We start from the raw sequence: 19046 nt of genomic DNA, 5'->3' as shown, positions 1-19046 counted from the left end.
TGCAAAATCTGTAATTAAATCATGATTTTATACACAGACTGCATATCAGTACACAACACATAGAAGATACATATATGTAGCATATTAGCAACAAGTGAATTAAATATTCTTTGAATTGTTATTTTTGGCCCGGTACAGATGGTCCCTTTGCGGCACGCCCATGATGTGCTAGGGTTGCTCGAGGGTGGGACATGCACACGCCCTGCAACCCTAGCATGTCATGGACGCGCCGCAGCTGTGTAGTGTTGAGTAGACGGCGCATGCAGTGATGATGTCGCAGCTGTGCTGCATTCAAATGGCGTGGTGCACCAGCGCCATCACTGTACCGTCTCTGGTGCTTTGCGACGTCACAGCGGCACCACAAAAAGGAGCTGCTTCTGGGTGCTCCTTTTTTGCTGCACAGCAGCGCCACACAATTTGGTTACTCTGGCACTCCTGCGGAGCAAAGAGAGGTGCTGGGGAGGCATCTCTTTTTCGTGCTCTGTACCGTGCCTTTAAAAAAAAAAAAAAAAAAAGTCACAGAAGAAACTTTTGTCCATTTTACAGATGAATTATTCTTATGAGGCTAAAATTCAATTGAAGGACAATGTATAAATAAAACACAGTGTCAAACCATATATAGAGCAGGTCGTTAGTCAAGAAATGAAACAAATAGCCAAAATTAAATCAGGCTACATCTTGTAATGGGATTGAACATTTAAAATTGCTCATGTAAATTCAGACAAAGGATTGCTGATCCTAATTAATCCCTCCCCAACATTTTTTGACCTAAATCTAATTTTTAGTTCCAACTAGAGTTGGAATCAATATGACATTGGTAAATCAACACTTATATAAATTCCATTTATTCAGTTGGACTTGGGCCTTTATGTTCATTTTATTAGTTTGACTCCCTTTTACAGAAACACTGATATGTTTAGTGGACTGGCTGCCTTTATTAGGTTACCAATCTCTGGGAATAAACTGCTTCAGAGTGACAAATCTACCTGGGGACCTTCAGTCTTTCTTCAGTCCAGATTATGAGTGAAGAGTCCAAAGGCAACATAGACTCATTACTTCTCCAGCCAAATTTCTGGAAAAAGAATCCTGGCAGGATCGGCACTATCACTCCTGAATTACAATACTGTTAGTTCCCTGTCATCTGTATAAATTGCAATTATATTTTTAAAAGTCTTCAGGGAATTGATTGTTTTCAGTATGCTCCCTGTTTGCATCAAAGATGTATGGACTTACAAACAATATCTCTTTGGGAAAAGAAAAAAGGTTGGTCAGTAAATCAACTTGCTCTATCTGCACTTTATTAGTAGGGGCAGGTCTTTGTAGAAAATGCTCTGTTCTCTGGTGTTCTCTTGTCTCATATGAGACTTTGTGATCCAAATAAACTGAAAATAATCTGGAAGTTATTTTTATGAATATTAATGAAATTTTATTTACTACACTTCTCTATAGTTTTGTAGTATATGGTAGGACATATAAATATTATGTGTGAAATAAACTCCTTGCTGCCTTGGCTTGACATCCAAATGGAAATAGACATCAAGTGATGAATTAGAAAATGTGCAGTCTCTTACATCTGATTATGTTCATTTTGCACAGTTGTAAGAATGCCAATGCATAACATTGGGTAGACAATAGGTGAGAATTTTTTCTGTAAAAGAAATTTATATTTGAAAGTAAAAATAATTGGCCTAATGCTCTTTTTCAGACTAATTTTCGAAAATTTATGGACCATGTTCATCACCTCTCAGTAGAAAAATTAACAAAGATGTTGGACCGAGGACTTGATCCAAACTATCATGACTTAGAAACAGGAGGTATGAAACAGACAAATGTGTTACACATCGTTAGTTAATTAAAAGTAACAGATGCTTACTGTACAAAGGGAGTTGAATTAATAATAATATTCTATATACCTAAGAAGGGGATCCATAATAAAACAATCAATTAAAATGTGAATTCCACAACTGTTTATTTCTATTCATTCCTAAGAAACCCCACTGACTTTGGCAGCTCAGCTTAACAACAGTGTGGAAGTGATCAAAGCTCTGAAAAATGGAGGAGCCCATTTAGATTTCAGAGCCAAGGATGGCATGACAGCATTACACAAAGCAGCTAGAGCCAAGAACCAAATCATTCTGAAGGTAAATCTTTTAGAGTAATTTTATATATTGTTTTATATAGAAGTGTGAAAAAATCTCTGAGATAATTTAGTGTCGTAAATGAATCTTTTAATTTGCATTTGCTGAAAGGCTTCTGTCTTTGGCTTTTTGATTCTAACATTTGCTTTCAACAAATAATTCATTTTGGAGGAAAGAATATGGGAGGTGAAATCTTGCATCTTTGTAATAGATAATATAAGATTTGAATGTGGGAAATAGAATAGTACAATGGCTGTTTATCAGACTTTGATGGTGAAAATTTATCCAAGTAAGCTATCATTTTAGAATATTTAATAATGTTCTTTGTTCTTTTTGCCCTTCATATTTATTAATTTCTTTAAAAAAATTAATTTCTTTGAATTTGAATTTTGGCATGGGGCATCTTGCATCTTATGGAGGACATATTATAGAGGCATTTTGTTATGGATTGCTGAATAGTTTGGGGACTGTTTTGTTGTTAATTGCTGTCAAGTCGACTTTGATTTATGATGACCCTATCTTTCACTATATTAACATCTTTATCCTTTACTTTAAAGTTATATAAATAATCCATAGTCAATATTTTATTCTCCCAGTGTTAAGCTCTAACCCTTCAACTTTCTTCATTCATCATTCCAAGTCTTTGCTATTTTCTGATAGTAATTATGGTGTCATCTGCATATCTTAAATTATTGATGTTTCTTCAATTTCCACACCCCCTCCCTCAGAGTCTAATCCAGTTTTGCATATGATATGTACAGAATAGAAGTTAAATAGATAAAGAGATAAAATGCAGACTTGCCTGACCCGCTTGCCTACTGGAAACCTTTCTTATTCTCCATGTTGTGTCTTGATGGTGCCCTAATGTCCTGAGTACAGGTTACTCATTGCACATTTCTTTAAGTGTGAGCCATAGTTTTTCATGAACTACACAACCAAAGGCTTTGCTATAATCTATCAAGCACAAGCTGATTTTATCTGAAATTCTTTGGTTCACTACATTATCCAATATATGTTTGCAATATCATCTATTGTCTCCTTTTCTGAACCCAGTTTGGACATCCAGCATTTCTCGTTGTATACATGGTAAAAGTCTTTGTTGCAAAAGTGCAATTCCTGATATCCTCATTCTTGGAGATTGGGATATATACTGAGTGTTTCCATTCTGTGGACCATTGATTTGCTTTCCATATTGGTTGGTATTTTTGCCATATTAATTTAATTTTGCCAGATTTTCTATTTTTTCAAGATCCTTTTATTCATATAGGTCTTACTGGTTTTGCTCAGACTTGTTTTCAAGTAAATGTACATATGATTTTAGTCTGATATTCAAGTGCTAAACATATGTTGTTATTGTTGTGTGCCTTCATGTAATTTTTGACTTATCCGAACCTTTAGATGATCCTATTGTAGGGCTTTCTTGGTAAGATTGTTTCAGAGGGCAGTTGTCATTGCTGTAATTTGGGAATTCAGACCTTGGTCTCTAATAGTCCAATACACAAACTGCTATACCATGCTGGGTCTCTTAAATATATTTACTTGGAAATAAGTTCTGTTGACCATAGGTCAACATACATTCAAAAAGCAGCCTCACTGCATATTACTTTCCATATTTATTGAATAACAAATATAATTCACTTGTGATCTGTGAGACATACTCTCAGTTAAGTGCTTTCCACTGCATTTTAAGACTAGGCCTAGAAAAGATAAGAAATATGTAGAGCAGCCTTTGAGATCTATTGGGACTGTAATGCTCATCATTCCCAGTCAACATGACTAGTACCTGTGCTGGCTGTGAATGATGGCATTTAGATTCCAGCACATCAGGATGGCTCAGTGTTGGGAAAGCTAATACCTGTTTACTTTGCATAGATGTTCACACATTTTTCAGAACTTACAATTTTTTTACAGACCCTCTTAGAGCTTGGAGCATCCCCCAACTACAAAGATAGCTGTGGGCTGACACCACTATATCACACTGCTGTTGTTGGAGGTGACCCATATTGTTGTGAGCTATTACTTCATGAACATGCTACTGTTGGCTGCAAGGATGAAAATGGATGGCAAGAGATTCACCAGGTAGGAAATGTCATATTATAAGAGTATTTTTTAGTGGATTTCTTTTTCTGTAATCTAACCATTTATCTTGTTAAACATTGTTAGAAAATAAGAACTCTGAATGTTTATCATGCTGAATTGATTAAATTAAGGAAAGTTTGCTGCTATAAAAATTGATTTTAGTAAAGTAACATATATTTTGGTAAAATTATAAAAAGAATACACAGGTTGTTTCAGTCTCTTCTCCAGACCATTTTCCTTCTGTTTTGCCCTCACTGTCATCCACTTCATTTGCAGAAAATAAAAACATAGCAAATACATAAACAAACCCAAAACATTGATACTGAGATGTAGTAGAATGTAGTGATAAAATGAAATGAAAATACTATTACACCTGTACAAAAAGAAAACAAAACCTCAAACCCAGATATACAAAGATACACAATATACAATAAACAACATATGAATTTGGTGAAGAGGCAGTTTTGGAATAATTTCCTCAGATGTCATAATAATAACATTATTATTTATATCCCGCCTTTCCCTACGGATGTATCAAATACTCTCCCTTCAGACTTAGTATTGAAATGCACAGTCCTACGTCGAAATGCTTTCTTTCTCAAATTTACTGACTCGGGGCTCATCTGCATTGACCAGAATACTCAGGGAGCAGCCTGGAATATTTTGGCCCCTGAGCTGCCCCGGGTTCCCTTTGCACTCAATAGCAACACTAGACAGCTATTTACACATGCGTCCCTGCTATGTTGCCTGCCACCACCAGTGTTGGCATTTGTCACTCTCTCTGAGGTCAGAAACAGAAAGATTACATTTTACTTCATTTTACCATTCCCTGTAATTAAGTCTTTCCGTGATGAAGTTGCAATAGGAAATATATTGATGTTATGCTTCCCCCCTCCCTCCCTCCCTCCCTCCCTCTGTATGTTAGAACTGAACACCGTTTAGGAGGTGGAAACATCTGTTTAGAAAGATAAAGCATTCCGGACCTGACTTCATTTCAGTGTATCTGGTGCCCCCTTGAGCTGCCCAGTGGAATAGGCAGTGCTTAAGTCTTGGCTCCAAAACTGGGTGTGAATTTCAATTCTGGGACACCCAGAATTGGTTGGGTACCATGATGCAAAACAGCTTGCTTATTTTATTATATATATATTTGTTTGTTTGTTTACAGTCTTTCTGTCTTTCCTGATAATGTAAGCTCCCTGGGTTGCTTACATTATACCTCACTCATGTCTGTTCTATAGCTTTGTACAAGTGTTCAGTAGGGCTGTTATTGTTGTTGTTACTCTCTTTGGTAAGGACTAAGAACCAGTATAGTGTAGTTGTTTGAGTATTGGGCTAGGACCCTGTGAAAACATCTCTGAATAAATCATGCCAAGAAGACAGGGTTTCCACAAGCTGACATTTATTTCAGGGCACATAACAATAACAATATGGAAAAACGTGCTGATGAAAGTACAACGTTACTTCAGCCTGTAGTAATGTATGGTAGAAGGAAAGGGGTATGTTGCGGCTACTCGTTGTGCTTTTCAGCCATTGTGGTATGTCTTACATTTATCTCAGGGAACCTTATTAATTGAAAGAAGACCTTCAATTGGGGCTTGACAGACCGCTCTGAAAGGGCAGGCTGGAGCCGCCTGTTTTTGCTCCTCATGGAGCCCACATCAACCAAACCGCATGGGCTCTCTCCGCACAAAAAAGAACCTGCTAAAAACGGGTTCTTTTGGTGGGTGCGGCCACCACCATCAGTGTGGTGCATGGATGACACAGGTGCGGCATCCCAATATGCAGACGCTGCACTGCGCTTGCATCATCATGACGGTCCCATGCGGCTGGGAGGCCGCCATGATAGCACTGCAGCCGTGCGCTAGGGCTCGGAAGCGTGTGGATACTCCACACTCCTGAGCCTTAATTTTGTCCCCAGGGCACCACAAAGCGCCCGTTTGTACTGGGCCCTTAATACATTCTTGTAGGGATAAATAGTAAAGTACAGGTACTCAGTATGTCATTACTAGCAACCATGTGTCCAAGGAAAGTTGCCATTCCACTACAACACTGGCTTTAGATACCTCCACCATTTTTCCTCAGCCTGCTTAAATGATTTTATACATTGATATCTCAAAGCATATGGGCTGCCAGACTAAATTCTAACCTACTTCAAATCATGAAATTGACAGAAAGTCTGGACACAGTATTGTGTTTCATCTGAATGCCGTATTCTGCCAAACTCAGCATCAAAGTTGTTGCCTTTTGTGATGAAGATTGGGACAAAGCAGCAGCTTTTCCTGTGCAGTGACCTACAGGACTCTTAAGTTGGCTTGGAGCAGTGGTTCCTAAATTTTGATCCTCCAGGTATTTTGGACTTCAGCTCCCAGAATTCTGAACAGCCAGAACGGCTCGGGAGTCTGGGAGCTGAAGTCCAAAACATCTGGAGGACCAATGTTTGAATCACTGTGAACCTTAAATTAGATCATACAAACATATGCACACAAGCATGCACTCATACACATTTATTTTATTGTGAATTTTTTTGCTCTTGGTGAATCTGATACATTTATTCAGAATTATCCATTTATACAGTGTGCACCTTATTATCTTTTTATTTTTGTATTTGGTGGTATTAAAAGGATTCAAAAGCTGTCTTTTCTGGTTTTAACCAGAGACAAAATCAAGAATGTAGGTTAATTGAGCAGTACACACTCAGTAAAAATAAAGTCATCGTTCAGAACAGGGTAAAGCAATCCCATTTTCTCTTTATCAGTTGTAGAAGGTGTGAACCCTTTTGGCACAGTGAACAAGTCATCAGCCACAAGTTGGTTTTTACTCAAAGAATTTTTTATTCATTTATATTCATAGCTTTACATAGAAAAAACTTTCCTATCTTCCTTTAATATTATGATAAATAGCCATGCTCAAGTGTTTTCAACAGCTTCTTTAATTAAGAGTGACATTTTTGCCTGCTATTTCTTAGCAACACATACAAAAAAAATCAAGATATTCTACTGTTGTTGTTGTTGTGTGTGCCTTCAAGACATTCTGACTTATGGTGATTCTAAGGCGAACCTTAAGAGGTTTCTTGGCAAGATTTGTTTAGAGGGAGTTTTTCCTTTGCCTTCCTCTGATGTGACTTGACCAAGGTCATCCAGTGGTTTCCATAGTGGAGATTCAAACCCTCATGTCCAGCCAACACTCAAACAACTACACTACTGCTAGCTTAGTTTTTATTTAGCTAATGTAGTTTAACCTACTGTTGATCTTTGTTTTTCAAGGGCTTTTTTGGGTTATTTTTCTGGTGATGTGGATGATCGCTTAGCTGTTTCATAGATGTAAGAAATGTTATCATAGAATCATAGTATCATAGAGTTGGAAGAGACCACAAGGGCCATCCAGTCCATCCCCTTGCCATGCAGGAAATCCAGATCAAAGCATCCCCGATATATGGCCATCCAGCCTCTGTTTAAAGACCTTCAAGGAAGGAGACTCCACTACACTCCGAAGGAGTTTGTTCCACTGTTGAACAGCCCTTACTGTCAGGAAGTTCCTCCTAATGTTGAGATGAAATCTCTTTTCCTGTAGCTTGCATCCATTGTTCCAGCTCCTAGTCTCTGGAGCAGCAGAAAACAAGCTTGCTATGTAAGATCCCTTCAAGTATTCAAATGAGGCTATCATATCACCTCTTAACCTTCTCTTCTCCAGGCTAAACATACCCAGTTCCCTAAGTCGTTCCTCATAGGGCATGGTTTCCAGACCTTTCACCATTTTAGTCGCCTTCTTTTGGACATGCTCCAGTTTCTCAATGTCCTTTTTTAACTGTGGTGCCCAGAACTGGACACAGTATTCCAGGTGGGGCCTGACCAGATCAGAATAGAGTGACACTATTACTTCCCTTGATCTAGACACTATACTTCTATTGATGCAGCCTAAAATCGCATTGGCCTTGTTAGCTGCCGCATCGCACTGTTGACTCATGTTCAATTTGTGGTCTACTTGGACTCCTAGATCCCTTTCACATGTAGTCTCGTTCAGCCAGGTGTCCCCCATCCTATATCTGTGCATTTCATTTTTCTGTCCTAAGTGCAGTACCTTACATTTCTCCCTGTTGACATTCATTTTGTTAGCTTTGGCCCAGCTTTCCAATCTATCAAGGTCATTTTGAATCTTGATCCTGTCTTCTGGGGTATTAGCTACTCCTCCTAGTTTGGTGTCATCTGCAAATTTGATAAGTATGCCCCCAATTCTGTCACCCAAGTCATTGATAAAGATGTTGAATAGCACTGGGCCAGGACAGAGCCCTGTGGGACCCCACTGGTCACTTCTCTCCAGGATGAAAAGAAGCCATTGTTGAGCACCCTTTGGCTTCGGCCAGTCAACTAATTACAAATCCATGTAACAATTACTTTGTCTAGCCCACATTTCATTAGCTTGAATGTCATTGGAACCCTGTCAAAGGCCTTATTGTAATCAAGATATACTATATCCACAGCATTCCCATCATCTAGCAAGCTGATAATTTTATCAAAAAAGAGATTAGGTTTGTCTGGCATGACTTGTTTCTCTGAAACCGATGTTGACTTTTTGTGATTATGGAATTGTCTTCTAGAAGTTCACAGACTCTCTGTTTAATGATCTGCTCTAGAATCTTTCCTGGTATAGATGTCAGACTAACTGGACGATAATTGTTGGGCCCCTCCTTTCCCCCCTTTTTGAAGATGGGAACAATGTTTGCCCTCCTCCAGTCTGCTGGGACTTCTCCTGTTCTCCAGGAGTTCTCAAAGATTATTGCCAATGGTTCTGATATTACATTAGCCAATTCTTTTAATATTCTTGGATGTAGTTAATCTGGTCTTGGAGACTTATATTCATTAAAATTAGCCAGGTATTCCTGTACTATCTCCTTATTTATTCTGTGCTGAAATTCCCCTATTCTGTCCTCTGCTCTGTTTTCCACAAGTTGAGCTCCCTTTGCCTTTTCTGAGAAGGATGAAGCAAAGAAGGTGTTGAGTAATTCTGCCTTTTCTCTGTCTTCTGTTTGCATTTTACCGTCTTTTCCATGCACTGGCCCTACCGTTTCCTTCTTCTTTCTTTTGCTGCGGGCTTATCCAAAAAAGCCCTTTTTGTTGTTCTTGACCTCTCTAGCAAGCCTGAGTTCATTCTGTGCTTCAGCTTTTCTGACTTTATCCTTACACAGGATAGCTATTTGTCTGAATTTCTCTGGTGATTTCCCCATTTTTCCATTTCTTATACATGTTCCGTTTAAAACCTAACTCAGTTGAAAGTTCCTTAGTCATTCATCTTGGTTTCTTAAGACATCTCCTATTTTTCTTCATCATTGGAACTGTTTGAAATTGTGCTTTCAGTATCTCCCTTTTGAGAAACTCCCATCCGTCCTGAACTCCCTTCTCTTTTAGTATTCCTGACCATGGGATCACCCCCAGTATTTCTCTAAGTTTACTAACATCAGCTTTCCTAAAGTCTAGAATGCATGTCTGGCTATGCCTGGCTTCTCCTTTCCATTGTATAACAAATTCCAGGAGTACATGATCACTCCCAACTAATGATCCTACCACTTGCACTGCTTTAACTAGGTCATCCCTGTTGGTTAGGATCAGGTCCAAAATAGCTGATCCCCTTGTTGCCTCTTCTACCTTTTGGACAATGAAATTGTCTTCCAGGCAAGTGAGGAATTCACTAGACCTTGAAGATTTGGCTGAATTTGACTTCTAGCAAATATCAGGATAGTTGAAGTCACCCATCACTACTACATCTCTACTTTCTGTGTGTGTGGTCATCTGTTCTAGAAAGACATCATCCAATTCCTCCATCTGACTTGGGGGTCTGTAGTAGACTCCCACCATAACATCCTTGTTGTTTCCCTCCCATTTAATTTTTATCCAGATGCTATCTATTTGGCTTCCAGGATCAATGTCCTGGATCTCTTCACTGGTGTAAATGTCCCTGACATATAAGGCTATTCCTCCTCCTTTCCTGTTTGGCCTGCTTCTCTTGAAAAGGTTATACCCCTGTATTCCTACATTCCAATCATGCGACTCATACCAACAGGTTTCAGTGATGCCTATTATATCATATTTGCTTTGTTGTGCTAGGAGTTGAAGTTCATCTTGCTTATTCCCCATGCTCTGTGCATTAGTGTAGAGGCATCTTTGACCACGGGTCCCCCCTACTTGCTGCCTGTGCAAGTTTTTTTTTGCCTCCCACTTTTGGGTCCTTGCACTGTTTGTCTTGTTCCCTCTATGACAGTTTGACTATTTTCTCCAACCCATTTGCTTTCCAGAATACTGTCTCCCTCACCCACAAAACTCAGTTTAAAGCCCTCCTGATCAAATTCTTGAGACTATTGGCAAAAATGTTTCTTCCAACTGGTGTGAGATGCAACCCAAACCTTGCCAGAAGTCCCTCCTCATGGAACCTCAGACCATCATCCAAAAATCCAAATTGTTCTTGGTGGCACCATCTGCAGAGCCAGTTATTCACCTCTGCTATTTTCCTCTCCCTTCCTGGACCATGCCCTTTGACTGGGAGAAGAGATGACATGACAACCTGTGCATCCATCTCTTTCAACTTCCTACCCAAAGCCTCATAATCCCTTATGATTTTCTGAAGGCTGTGCCTTGCAGTATCATTGGTTCCCACATGAACCAAAAGAATGGAGTAACTGTCAGTAGGCTTGACCAGTCTTGTCAGCCTCTCTGTCACTTTACCCCAGGGAGACAGCACATCTTCCAAGACATCTTGTTGGGCCCACAAACCACTGGTTCAGTACCTCTCAGCAAGGAGTCCCCCACGACCACCACACACCTCCTCCAATGCTTAGCAGCAGCTGTTCCCTTTGGTGGTACTCCCAGGGTCCCCTGCTCTGTCCCTGAAGTCTGTGCATGCTGCTGTTCCTCATCATCCTTGATAATAGAGAGAGATTCAAATCGATTCTGTAGCTGCAAGCTCACAGAACGTTCCCTGGTTTCCCTATTTCTCTGTGTTACATTCCTGCAGACATCTACTTCTGTTGTATGTGAAATGACTTCCTCCTTCCCATCAACCTCCTCTGTGTGTTTCCCATCCAAGATCGTTTGGTCTGTTCTATCAAGGGAAACCTCTTGCTCCCTAAGATGCTGAAGTGTAGCTACCTGAGCCTCCAACTGCTCTACTTTCTCTTCTAAGAGGGCTACCAACTTGCACTTAGTGCAGGTGAAGTTCCCCACATCTGTAGGCAAGAAGACAAACATCCCACAAGTGTTGCAGGTGACTGCAGCCGGTCCTTCAGTGTTCATACTGAGAAGTCTTAAGGAGGCACTGAAACAAGACTGTGGGCTTCTCCTGCTAAACACAAGTGTAAAGGACCCCTACTGGCTTGGCCTTTGATCCCAAGCTCTGTTAAAGAGCTCAGTCAACTGGGACTATAGTTATGTAGAGAGCTCCTGGCTACTAGCTCCTTCCAGAGGTAAGTCTCTGACTCACTTCCTCTAAATTCAAGTCCCCACAAGCCCCTTAAGGAAAAAAGTTTAGTGCAAAATTGAAAATTTAAAGGAGCCCCTCTACAACACTCTTCCCAGCCCCCCTTGTCCTCTGTACTTTAAAACGTCTGTGACTATTAGAAAACAGAAGGAAAATTTGCACGTCATTAGGCACATGCCTCTGCTAGGAGCTATGTAGATTTAGGCTTCTAGCTCCTCCTCTCAGTGACCCACAGAAATGGGTCACAATTTGAAAAGCTTGAAAACTCACCCCAGCAAAATGAACACAGAGAACTAGCTCTCCCTTTTTTCAAGAGAATGGTCTGGAAATCCTCTGCTCAGAACTCTTTAGAATTAGGCTTCTAGCTCCACCTCTCAGTGACCCACAGAAATGGGTCACAATTTGAAAAGTTTGAAAGCTCACCCCAGCAAAATGAACACACAGAACCAGCCTTCCGTTTTCTCAAGAGAATGTTAAATTAATGGTGTTCCATAAAAGACTAAAGGAAATAGTTTACTAGCTGGCTAGCAAAAAGTCTAATAAGAGGAATATTCTGGACCCTTAAATACATTTGCCATCTCCAGCTACAGTAGACTCAGTGAATCAGTGGAATTTATATTAGATTCAATTTAAACAGTGTATTTGGGCTGTGTGTTTTCCAGGTGTCGTTAGACTACACTTTCCTAAAACACTGATCATTGGACATGCTAGATGAAGTCCAAGAACCTTTAGGGACTCAAAGATGGAAACTGCTCTATAACAGCCTTCTATAACCTTCTTCCCTCCAGATGTGTTGGACTGTAAGCCCAGATATATTGTCTGGAGTGATGGGAGTTGTAGTCCAATGTACCAAAAAGATACAGGGGGGTAGGTTTGGTATCTGCAGGCTTGTCATCCGTAGATTTAAGCCTCTGCAGATGGCAAGGCCTGTTGTGCCCAATGGCCGTGCCTACTTCTAGGTAACCATTTATTTTCACTCATGGGCTTCTGCCAACCAACCTATCCCTCTTTTTTCACCCACATTCAGGTTTAGCGTTAAGGACAAGGACAGGTGTGTGTGTTCTTCGGTCTCTGATGGTAGCAATGCCTCTGAAAGAATTAGCTCAGCCAGAGGCGTTTATTATAAGACTTTTCTATAACTTAAATCAGAAATGGACAGCACACTTTGCTAGCTACCTGTTGTTTAAAAGTATCTCTTGGGCCCAAAGAGACCTAAAAACATGTCCAAAATCCCCCTTAGAGGACATCTTGGGACAATTTTTAAATTTTTTAAAATCAATTTGTGATGGTGGATGTAGTCTCTAAGCACTCCTGGGAGACTAATATGACCACCTAGCCTTCCACAGTTGCCTTCTCCAGACTTAAACCAGTCTGGTTAGCTAGTTTCTGTCACTGTTGCAATTCTTTCCTTTCCCCAATTCTAACCTGTTCCTTCCTCCCCTCTTGTCTCCAGGTGGCCAAATCTCAAACATTACATACATAATATCCTCACTGTGCTATATTCCTTATCTTCAATTTCCCCTCACCCCACTGCAGCCTTGTTTACATGAGTCAACAGTTCTTTTTTCCTCCTGCTCTGGTGGTGTCTTGTGTGGATGATGCACATCCCAAACCCTGGTTCTGGTACGAACAGTCTGGACAACAACTGGCATAGTTATCATGTTTAGCACCAGAACCAGGGTGTAACATCCTTATAACCATTCCTGCCCTGCATGTTCAGTGCAGTCAACAGTCACTTGTTCTGAGGTCAGAACAAGGTGCCCAGCCATGTGAAATGAGTGCCCTGGGGAGGTCAAGAGGGAAGATCAGGGCTGCCTCCAGGCCAGGATGCACTGGGATGCCCCTGGAGTATCCTGGCCAATGCAGACAAAGCCTGTGTTACTGCTATTATTACAGTTTTAAAACAGTGACCACTTCTTTCCTCCCCACCCTAAGGGTAGCTACTTAAACCCTTCTCTGTGCTACAAGTTGCTTTGGTACGAAATAAGCTCTCTTCCTGTCTACTTTGTGGTAACACTACAAGAGCTATAAAGCACCATCAAAGCACATGGGCCAGCCATTGAGCCACGTGAAATATCTCCCTCCATTTTGTGAGACCACGCCTTGTAATGATAAAAGTCACTGAAAAGTTACACTTATAACTGCAAAAGGAGTGGAGTTACTCCATTCTGCATGTACATTATTTGTAAATGGTTACTCCCAAGCGCTGATCCAAACCAGATTAACAGTTCCTACAGTCTTCGTTAGTTTCTGCACCACATTGTTCCTTTTCAGTGCAGTACAAAGTATTGTTCTGATTCCATATCCTGGTTTCTCCCACATCAGAAGCTCTCTGTCCTTGTTATGGAACTTCATTTAATCATCATGTGAAGAGTAGAATGCATTAGAACTACCCATCTTCTGTATATGGGTGATCTCTATGCAGTTGGTTACTCTGATTATTTAAGGTTCTCAACCGTATTGAGAACACCTGTTCATGTCTCCTGTTCAGATTCATTGCTCTCTTTGTAAGATGAGAGATGGCACTGGAGTTGGCAGGGTTCATATTTTCGTCTCTTTATAACCCAATTCAGCATGCAAATAGAGTTAGTGAGTTAGTGAGATCAGCAATGGAGAGGAAAAGTGCAAAGTGGATTTGGAAATTCCCAATAAATAGGTAGAAAAGAAAGGCAATTACTAATTTTCAAGTGAAAGTGGCATCTCATTTTAATTTACTGTCTACATACGATTCAAGAACATTTCCTTACTATAATTATCACGAATATGTTACAACAACAACACTTCTACATATTATTAAAATACTATTACATGCATCTTTGTAGTTTGTAGACTATGTTGCTGAGAAGATATGTTATAACGATAAAGTTTTTTACATTACATAAACTATTTCTCAACAGTACCTTTGAAATCTTAATACAGAACTGTGATCATTAGTGCCATCTGGTGGCTTCAGTATTCAATTCTCTGTCCTCATGAAGGGACAACAAATATTCTGTTTGCCTTGATTTGTAGCATATTACCTTGCTATAATGCAATGTCTAAATGCAATTTTATAGGTGCATTGATACATTTTACTTTAAAAACATATGTAAAAATACTATTACATATATATTTAAATGTTAATCTGATTCTAGAAATGATCTTGAATCATATACCTCTATATCTAGTTTTGCTGTTTAAACTTCTAATAGTTGTATGTTAAGTATGATTGGAAATTGAATTTTATGGCTTCTCCAGCTGTAGAATAAAAAAAAAACCCAGCTTAATGCGTACTAGTTAATATATAAGTCCAAAAGACAAAGAGGCATAAAATTATCCATAGTTGTCACTATCACTGGAGGTGTTTAATGTTCTTCCTCTTAATCCTTAGAGTGTAATAACACAGTTTAACCTGATGATCTACTTTACACAGTCTTCTTTGCTTTCCGTCAAAGGAGTATTAGAACCCTCTGTTCTAAATTTATTTTAAATCGGTTTTGCTCTTTTGCAGTACTTTCAACAGCAGGAAAAAAAAAAGAAAAATACAGAGATGCATCAATGTATATCTCTTGGATAGTGGTATATTTGAGGATATCAAGTGTATCATGAAGTTACTTTAACATGTATATTTACTGTGATGTTATACATGTTTAAATAGTATTTTTACAGTTGATAAGTAGGAAAGCGGGTATTACTACGGTTATGATTTTGAGGGAAGGTATGTCCTTTTCAGACTTTTGCAGCAGAAACAAGAAAGACCTTGTTGAAAAAAGTATTTTGCTGATTTAGGGGCTATATAGACCACCCTAAAGATCTGTATCATGTGGATGCAGCACCGGAGGAGTGTAATGATGGAGCCTTGTAATGACGTGGACCAGCGCAGGGTTAGGGCATCCAGATGCTGCACCCTAACTCTGTCCACAGGCCGGCACAAAGTGCCTTAGACTAGCTGTTTTTATTACAATAGAAATAACAGAGTTGTTATGACTTGTCCTCAAAGTAATATGGAAATAAACATTTCACTCTTTCAGGTGCAACAGGCTATTGGCTTTTATGATAAAGCACCTGAATTACTTTTTAGCATTTGAAAAACAGATAGTTCTTCTCCAGATGCCTATAATAATGATCTTCTGTTTATTTTGGTGCTATTTTAAAGTGCTCCATTTTAGATAAAGCCAATATTTTATTTCAGCACAGTCTATTAATATGACAGGCATTAATTTACTTGCTTGCCAAATTTTGAAGAGTTAACAAGGCTAGCTGTTTGATTACAATTTGTTATTAGAAAATGATTATGCTACCACATGACTTCCTGATAGAAGGAACTAGGAAGATATGCTGGATTTTGCTAATTTTAGTGTATATGTTTTTCTGTATTGAATAGAACCGTTCAAGCAATGGCAAGTTATGATATAGCTGCTGAATCCCTTCTGACGTAGTTATCTAATTCTTTCATGATTAGGGCCTTGTCTGCGTGGGCAGGAAAATCAAGGCTGCCCCTGGAGTATCCTGGCCCCAGAGTGCCCTGATCTTCCCCTGTTAACTGTCAATGCTGCAATGATGATGGGTGGCTTGTTCACTTAGTCATGCTCCATTGCATTGCCCACCACAACTGCTCCCACAAGTTGTGTCCTTTGAAGGAAGAAGGAGGCATCCACCTTTGTCCCATGACTGGGCACCTCCCTTTGACCTCAGAGGATGTGACAGCCAGTGATGGCAGGTGATGCAGTAGGGGGTACAGGTGAACAACTGCCTGTCAGCGCTGCACAGTATTCCAAATTTTCCTGGAAAACTCAGAGCCAAATGAAAGTTTATTTAAATCATTATAGGTATGGAAGTAACAGGTTTGGGATGGGACCTCATTCAAGCAATTTAAACAGCGCATACCCAGGGGGGCAGGAAGTGGGTAGAAAACGGGCCTGTGCAGCCAAGACCCAAGTCATTCAGATGTTCTGCCTCCTGATATCAGTAATGCAGCAGGCATTGTTGAAAAATAAGAAGAAATAACCATTTAAGGATGCAGTATGAAGCTATTATACATTTTGTTGTCACATGCAGTTCCCTGTGTAGACGGCTTATATTCATATTACTTAACACTCAGATGTGAATCAAATTATGTTGCATAGTGTGTCTTTTCTAATTAAATTATGATTTTTTAAAATCTTCATAGGCTTGTCGATATGGACATGTCCAGCATTTAGAACATTTTCTGTTTTATGGAGCCGATATGGGAGCACAAAATGCTTCTGGAAACACAGCATTGCATATCTGTGCACTTTACAATCAGGTTAGTGACTAGAGTTTCCTTGCAGATGCAACAGAAATTATTCTCAGTAAATGTTTATAAGACAAGATCTCTTACAATAATAATTTTAAAAAATCAGACTTTATCCAGTTAAAAACACATATCATTAATTTACTGACATTCAATCTCTCTATGCTGTAACATCATGAAACCTTGAATTCTCGGCTTGTACCTTGTATCTATTTGGATAATACAGAGTGAAATTATTTGAGTGAAAACTGAAACCCAAGCCTCAGGTTTTTGGCTGATTATTTTCTGATCCTGCAATACAGCAGGCCCTTTGTTTCTGCTGAGGTTTGATTACAAACCCCTTTGTGTGTCCCATTTCATACAATCACTTAGCAAAATGGTACCTGATCATAGATCATGGAATCATAGAGTTGGAAGAGACCACAAGGGCCATCCAGTCCAACCCCCTGCCATATAAAATGGCAAAATCATGATTTGCTTTTTGGTTTTTTAAAAAATTCAAGCGGTGGATGGTTGAATCTGTGGGTGCTGAATGTGCGTATACAGAGGGCCAACTGAATGTTTTATGGAGAGCAACATTGAGCATCAACACCTTATGAAGACATGTTTATCAATAGTGTTTTGTAACAGCCAGGCCTTCGCTGTTTGAAAGAAAGATTTATAAGGCATTAGTAATTCCCTCTCCTTTGTGAGTGGGTGTAATTTCCTTAGAGTAGAAGTGGAATCATGTAGCCTTTCAGATGTTATTGGATTGCATTCCTCCCCACTGATTATGGTGACTAAGGGTGATAGGAGATGTAGTCTACGAGCATTTAGGGGGCTATGGTTTCCTTTGTACAGTAAGTCCAAGTTGTTATATTCACTTTGGCAGGATGAAAACATTTGCTTATTTCATTCTGGGTTTGTACAAAAACCAAAATTTTGTACAGAAATAATTCCTTTTATCCAAAAATATTATATTCTGTGTAAACCCTTTTATTTAATATGAAAAAAATCCCTTTGTGTGTAAACAAAATAATGAAAAAACAATTTCATAGCATTTGACCTCTTCCTTAGGCTGGCTATACACCCTTTGCCACTGAGGATGAAGAAAAATACTAATTCCATTATTTGCATCCCTCCACCTTTCTTTATTGTTACTGCTCTAGTCATTATTATTTTTTTCTCCTTATCTCTTCCTACATTTTAAAAATAAGGAAAATTCCCTCAAAGAAAGGGAAAGTCATATCACAGATCAACCCCACTCCGCTTCCTTAGAGCATGAACACATTGATTGGACCCTTCTTGCACTTTAACATCTGCCCTAAGAAAACACAAAAGGTCTGTTTGATTCCCTAAACACTCTCTCTCTCTCTCTCTCTCTCTCTCTCTCTCTCTCTCTCTCACACACACACACACACACAGAGAGAGAGAGAGAGAGAGAGAACACAGGGTAAAAGCAAAGTTAGAAGTTGACCTCGTATTGCCATCTCCAAATGCATTCATGGTCCTTGTTTCCACCTGAACTTCCACCTGACTTGACAATAAAATGGGTATCCCAGCCTTTGATACACTGACCCATTACAACTTGATGTCAAAGAACTACCATTGTTTCATTACTGGGAAGAAGTGCGATCGTTCATATTCATAAAACCATTTTAAAGAATAAAATACAGCCATCAATAAGCGTGTGAAAACTTGTTTTTACCTTTTTAGCTCATTTTTTTTTAATTGGAGGGAAATCTAGAAGCCTCAGAAGCATGAGGCGCTGTAAAATGGGCAGATGTAGTATTTATATCATGGGGGAGAATATTAAGATGCTGGAGAACCCCATCAATGAGCCCATATTTTGAGTTAGCCCAGGTGGGAGGGCGATTGAGATTTTCTTGCTTTCTGTTCATAGCTCCAATCATAACTTTTTCTTTAATTGAAGGTGTTTTCTTCTTTTAGTAATTTTGCTGCTTACTTGGCTGTTGTAATACTATCTGAGTTCTTGTTTGACAATCTTACAATTCTGCATATGTGTAATATATTTGTAAACACTTAGAGCCAATTTATAATGTTATGGCACCTGTGCAAACTGATTTCCAGTAGCATCTGCCCCACATAAAGCCAATCATATTCGGAACTTT

General features: G+C 39.3%; 1 protein-coding gene across 4 annotated transcripts in view; it reads left to right on the top strand.

The window, feature by feature from the left end:
- The window catches only part of SHANK2 (SH3 and multiple ankyrin repeat domains 2), a 480993-nt gene that overhangs the window by 70999 nt on the left and 390948 nt on the right, over positions 1-19046 (top strand). For all 4 annotated transcript variants that reach the window (XM_089521401.1, XM_089521400.1, XM_089521399.1 and 1 more), the window contains exons 5-8: positions 1706-1814; positions 1990-2141; positions 4050-4217; positions 16831-16947. In XM_089521401.1, coding sequence (XP_089377527.1) covers positions 1706-1814; positions 1990-2141; positions 4050-4217; positions 16831-16947 — 546 coding nt within the window. The remainder of the gene's footprint in view (positions 1-1705; positions 1815-1989; positions 2142-4049; positions 4218-16830; positions 16948-19046) is intronic.

This window comes from Sceloporus occidentalis, unplaced genomic scaffold (assembly GCF_023333645.1).
Source record: "Sceloporus occidentalis isolate IW3139 unplaced genomic scaffold, rSceOcc1.0.p SCAF_4, whole genome shotgun sequence".
Lineage (NCBI taxonomy): Eukaryota > Metazoa > Chordata > Lepidosauria > Squamata > Phrynosomatidae > Sceloporus > Sceloporus occidentalis.
The sequence above is the reverse complement of the archived record's forward strand: the minus strand, read 5'-3'. Positions and strand labels throughout refer to the sequence as shown.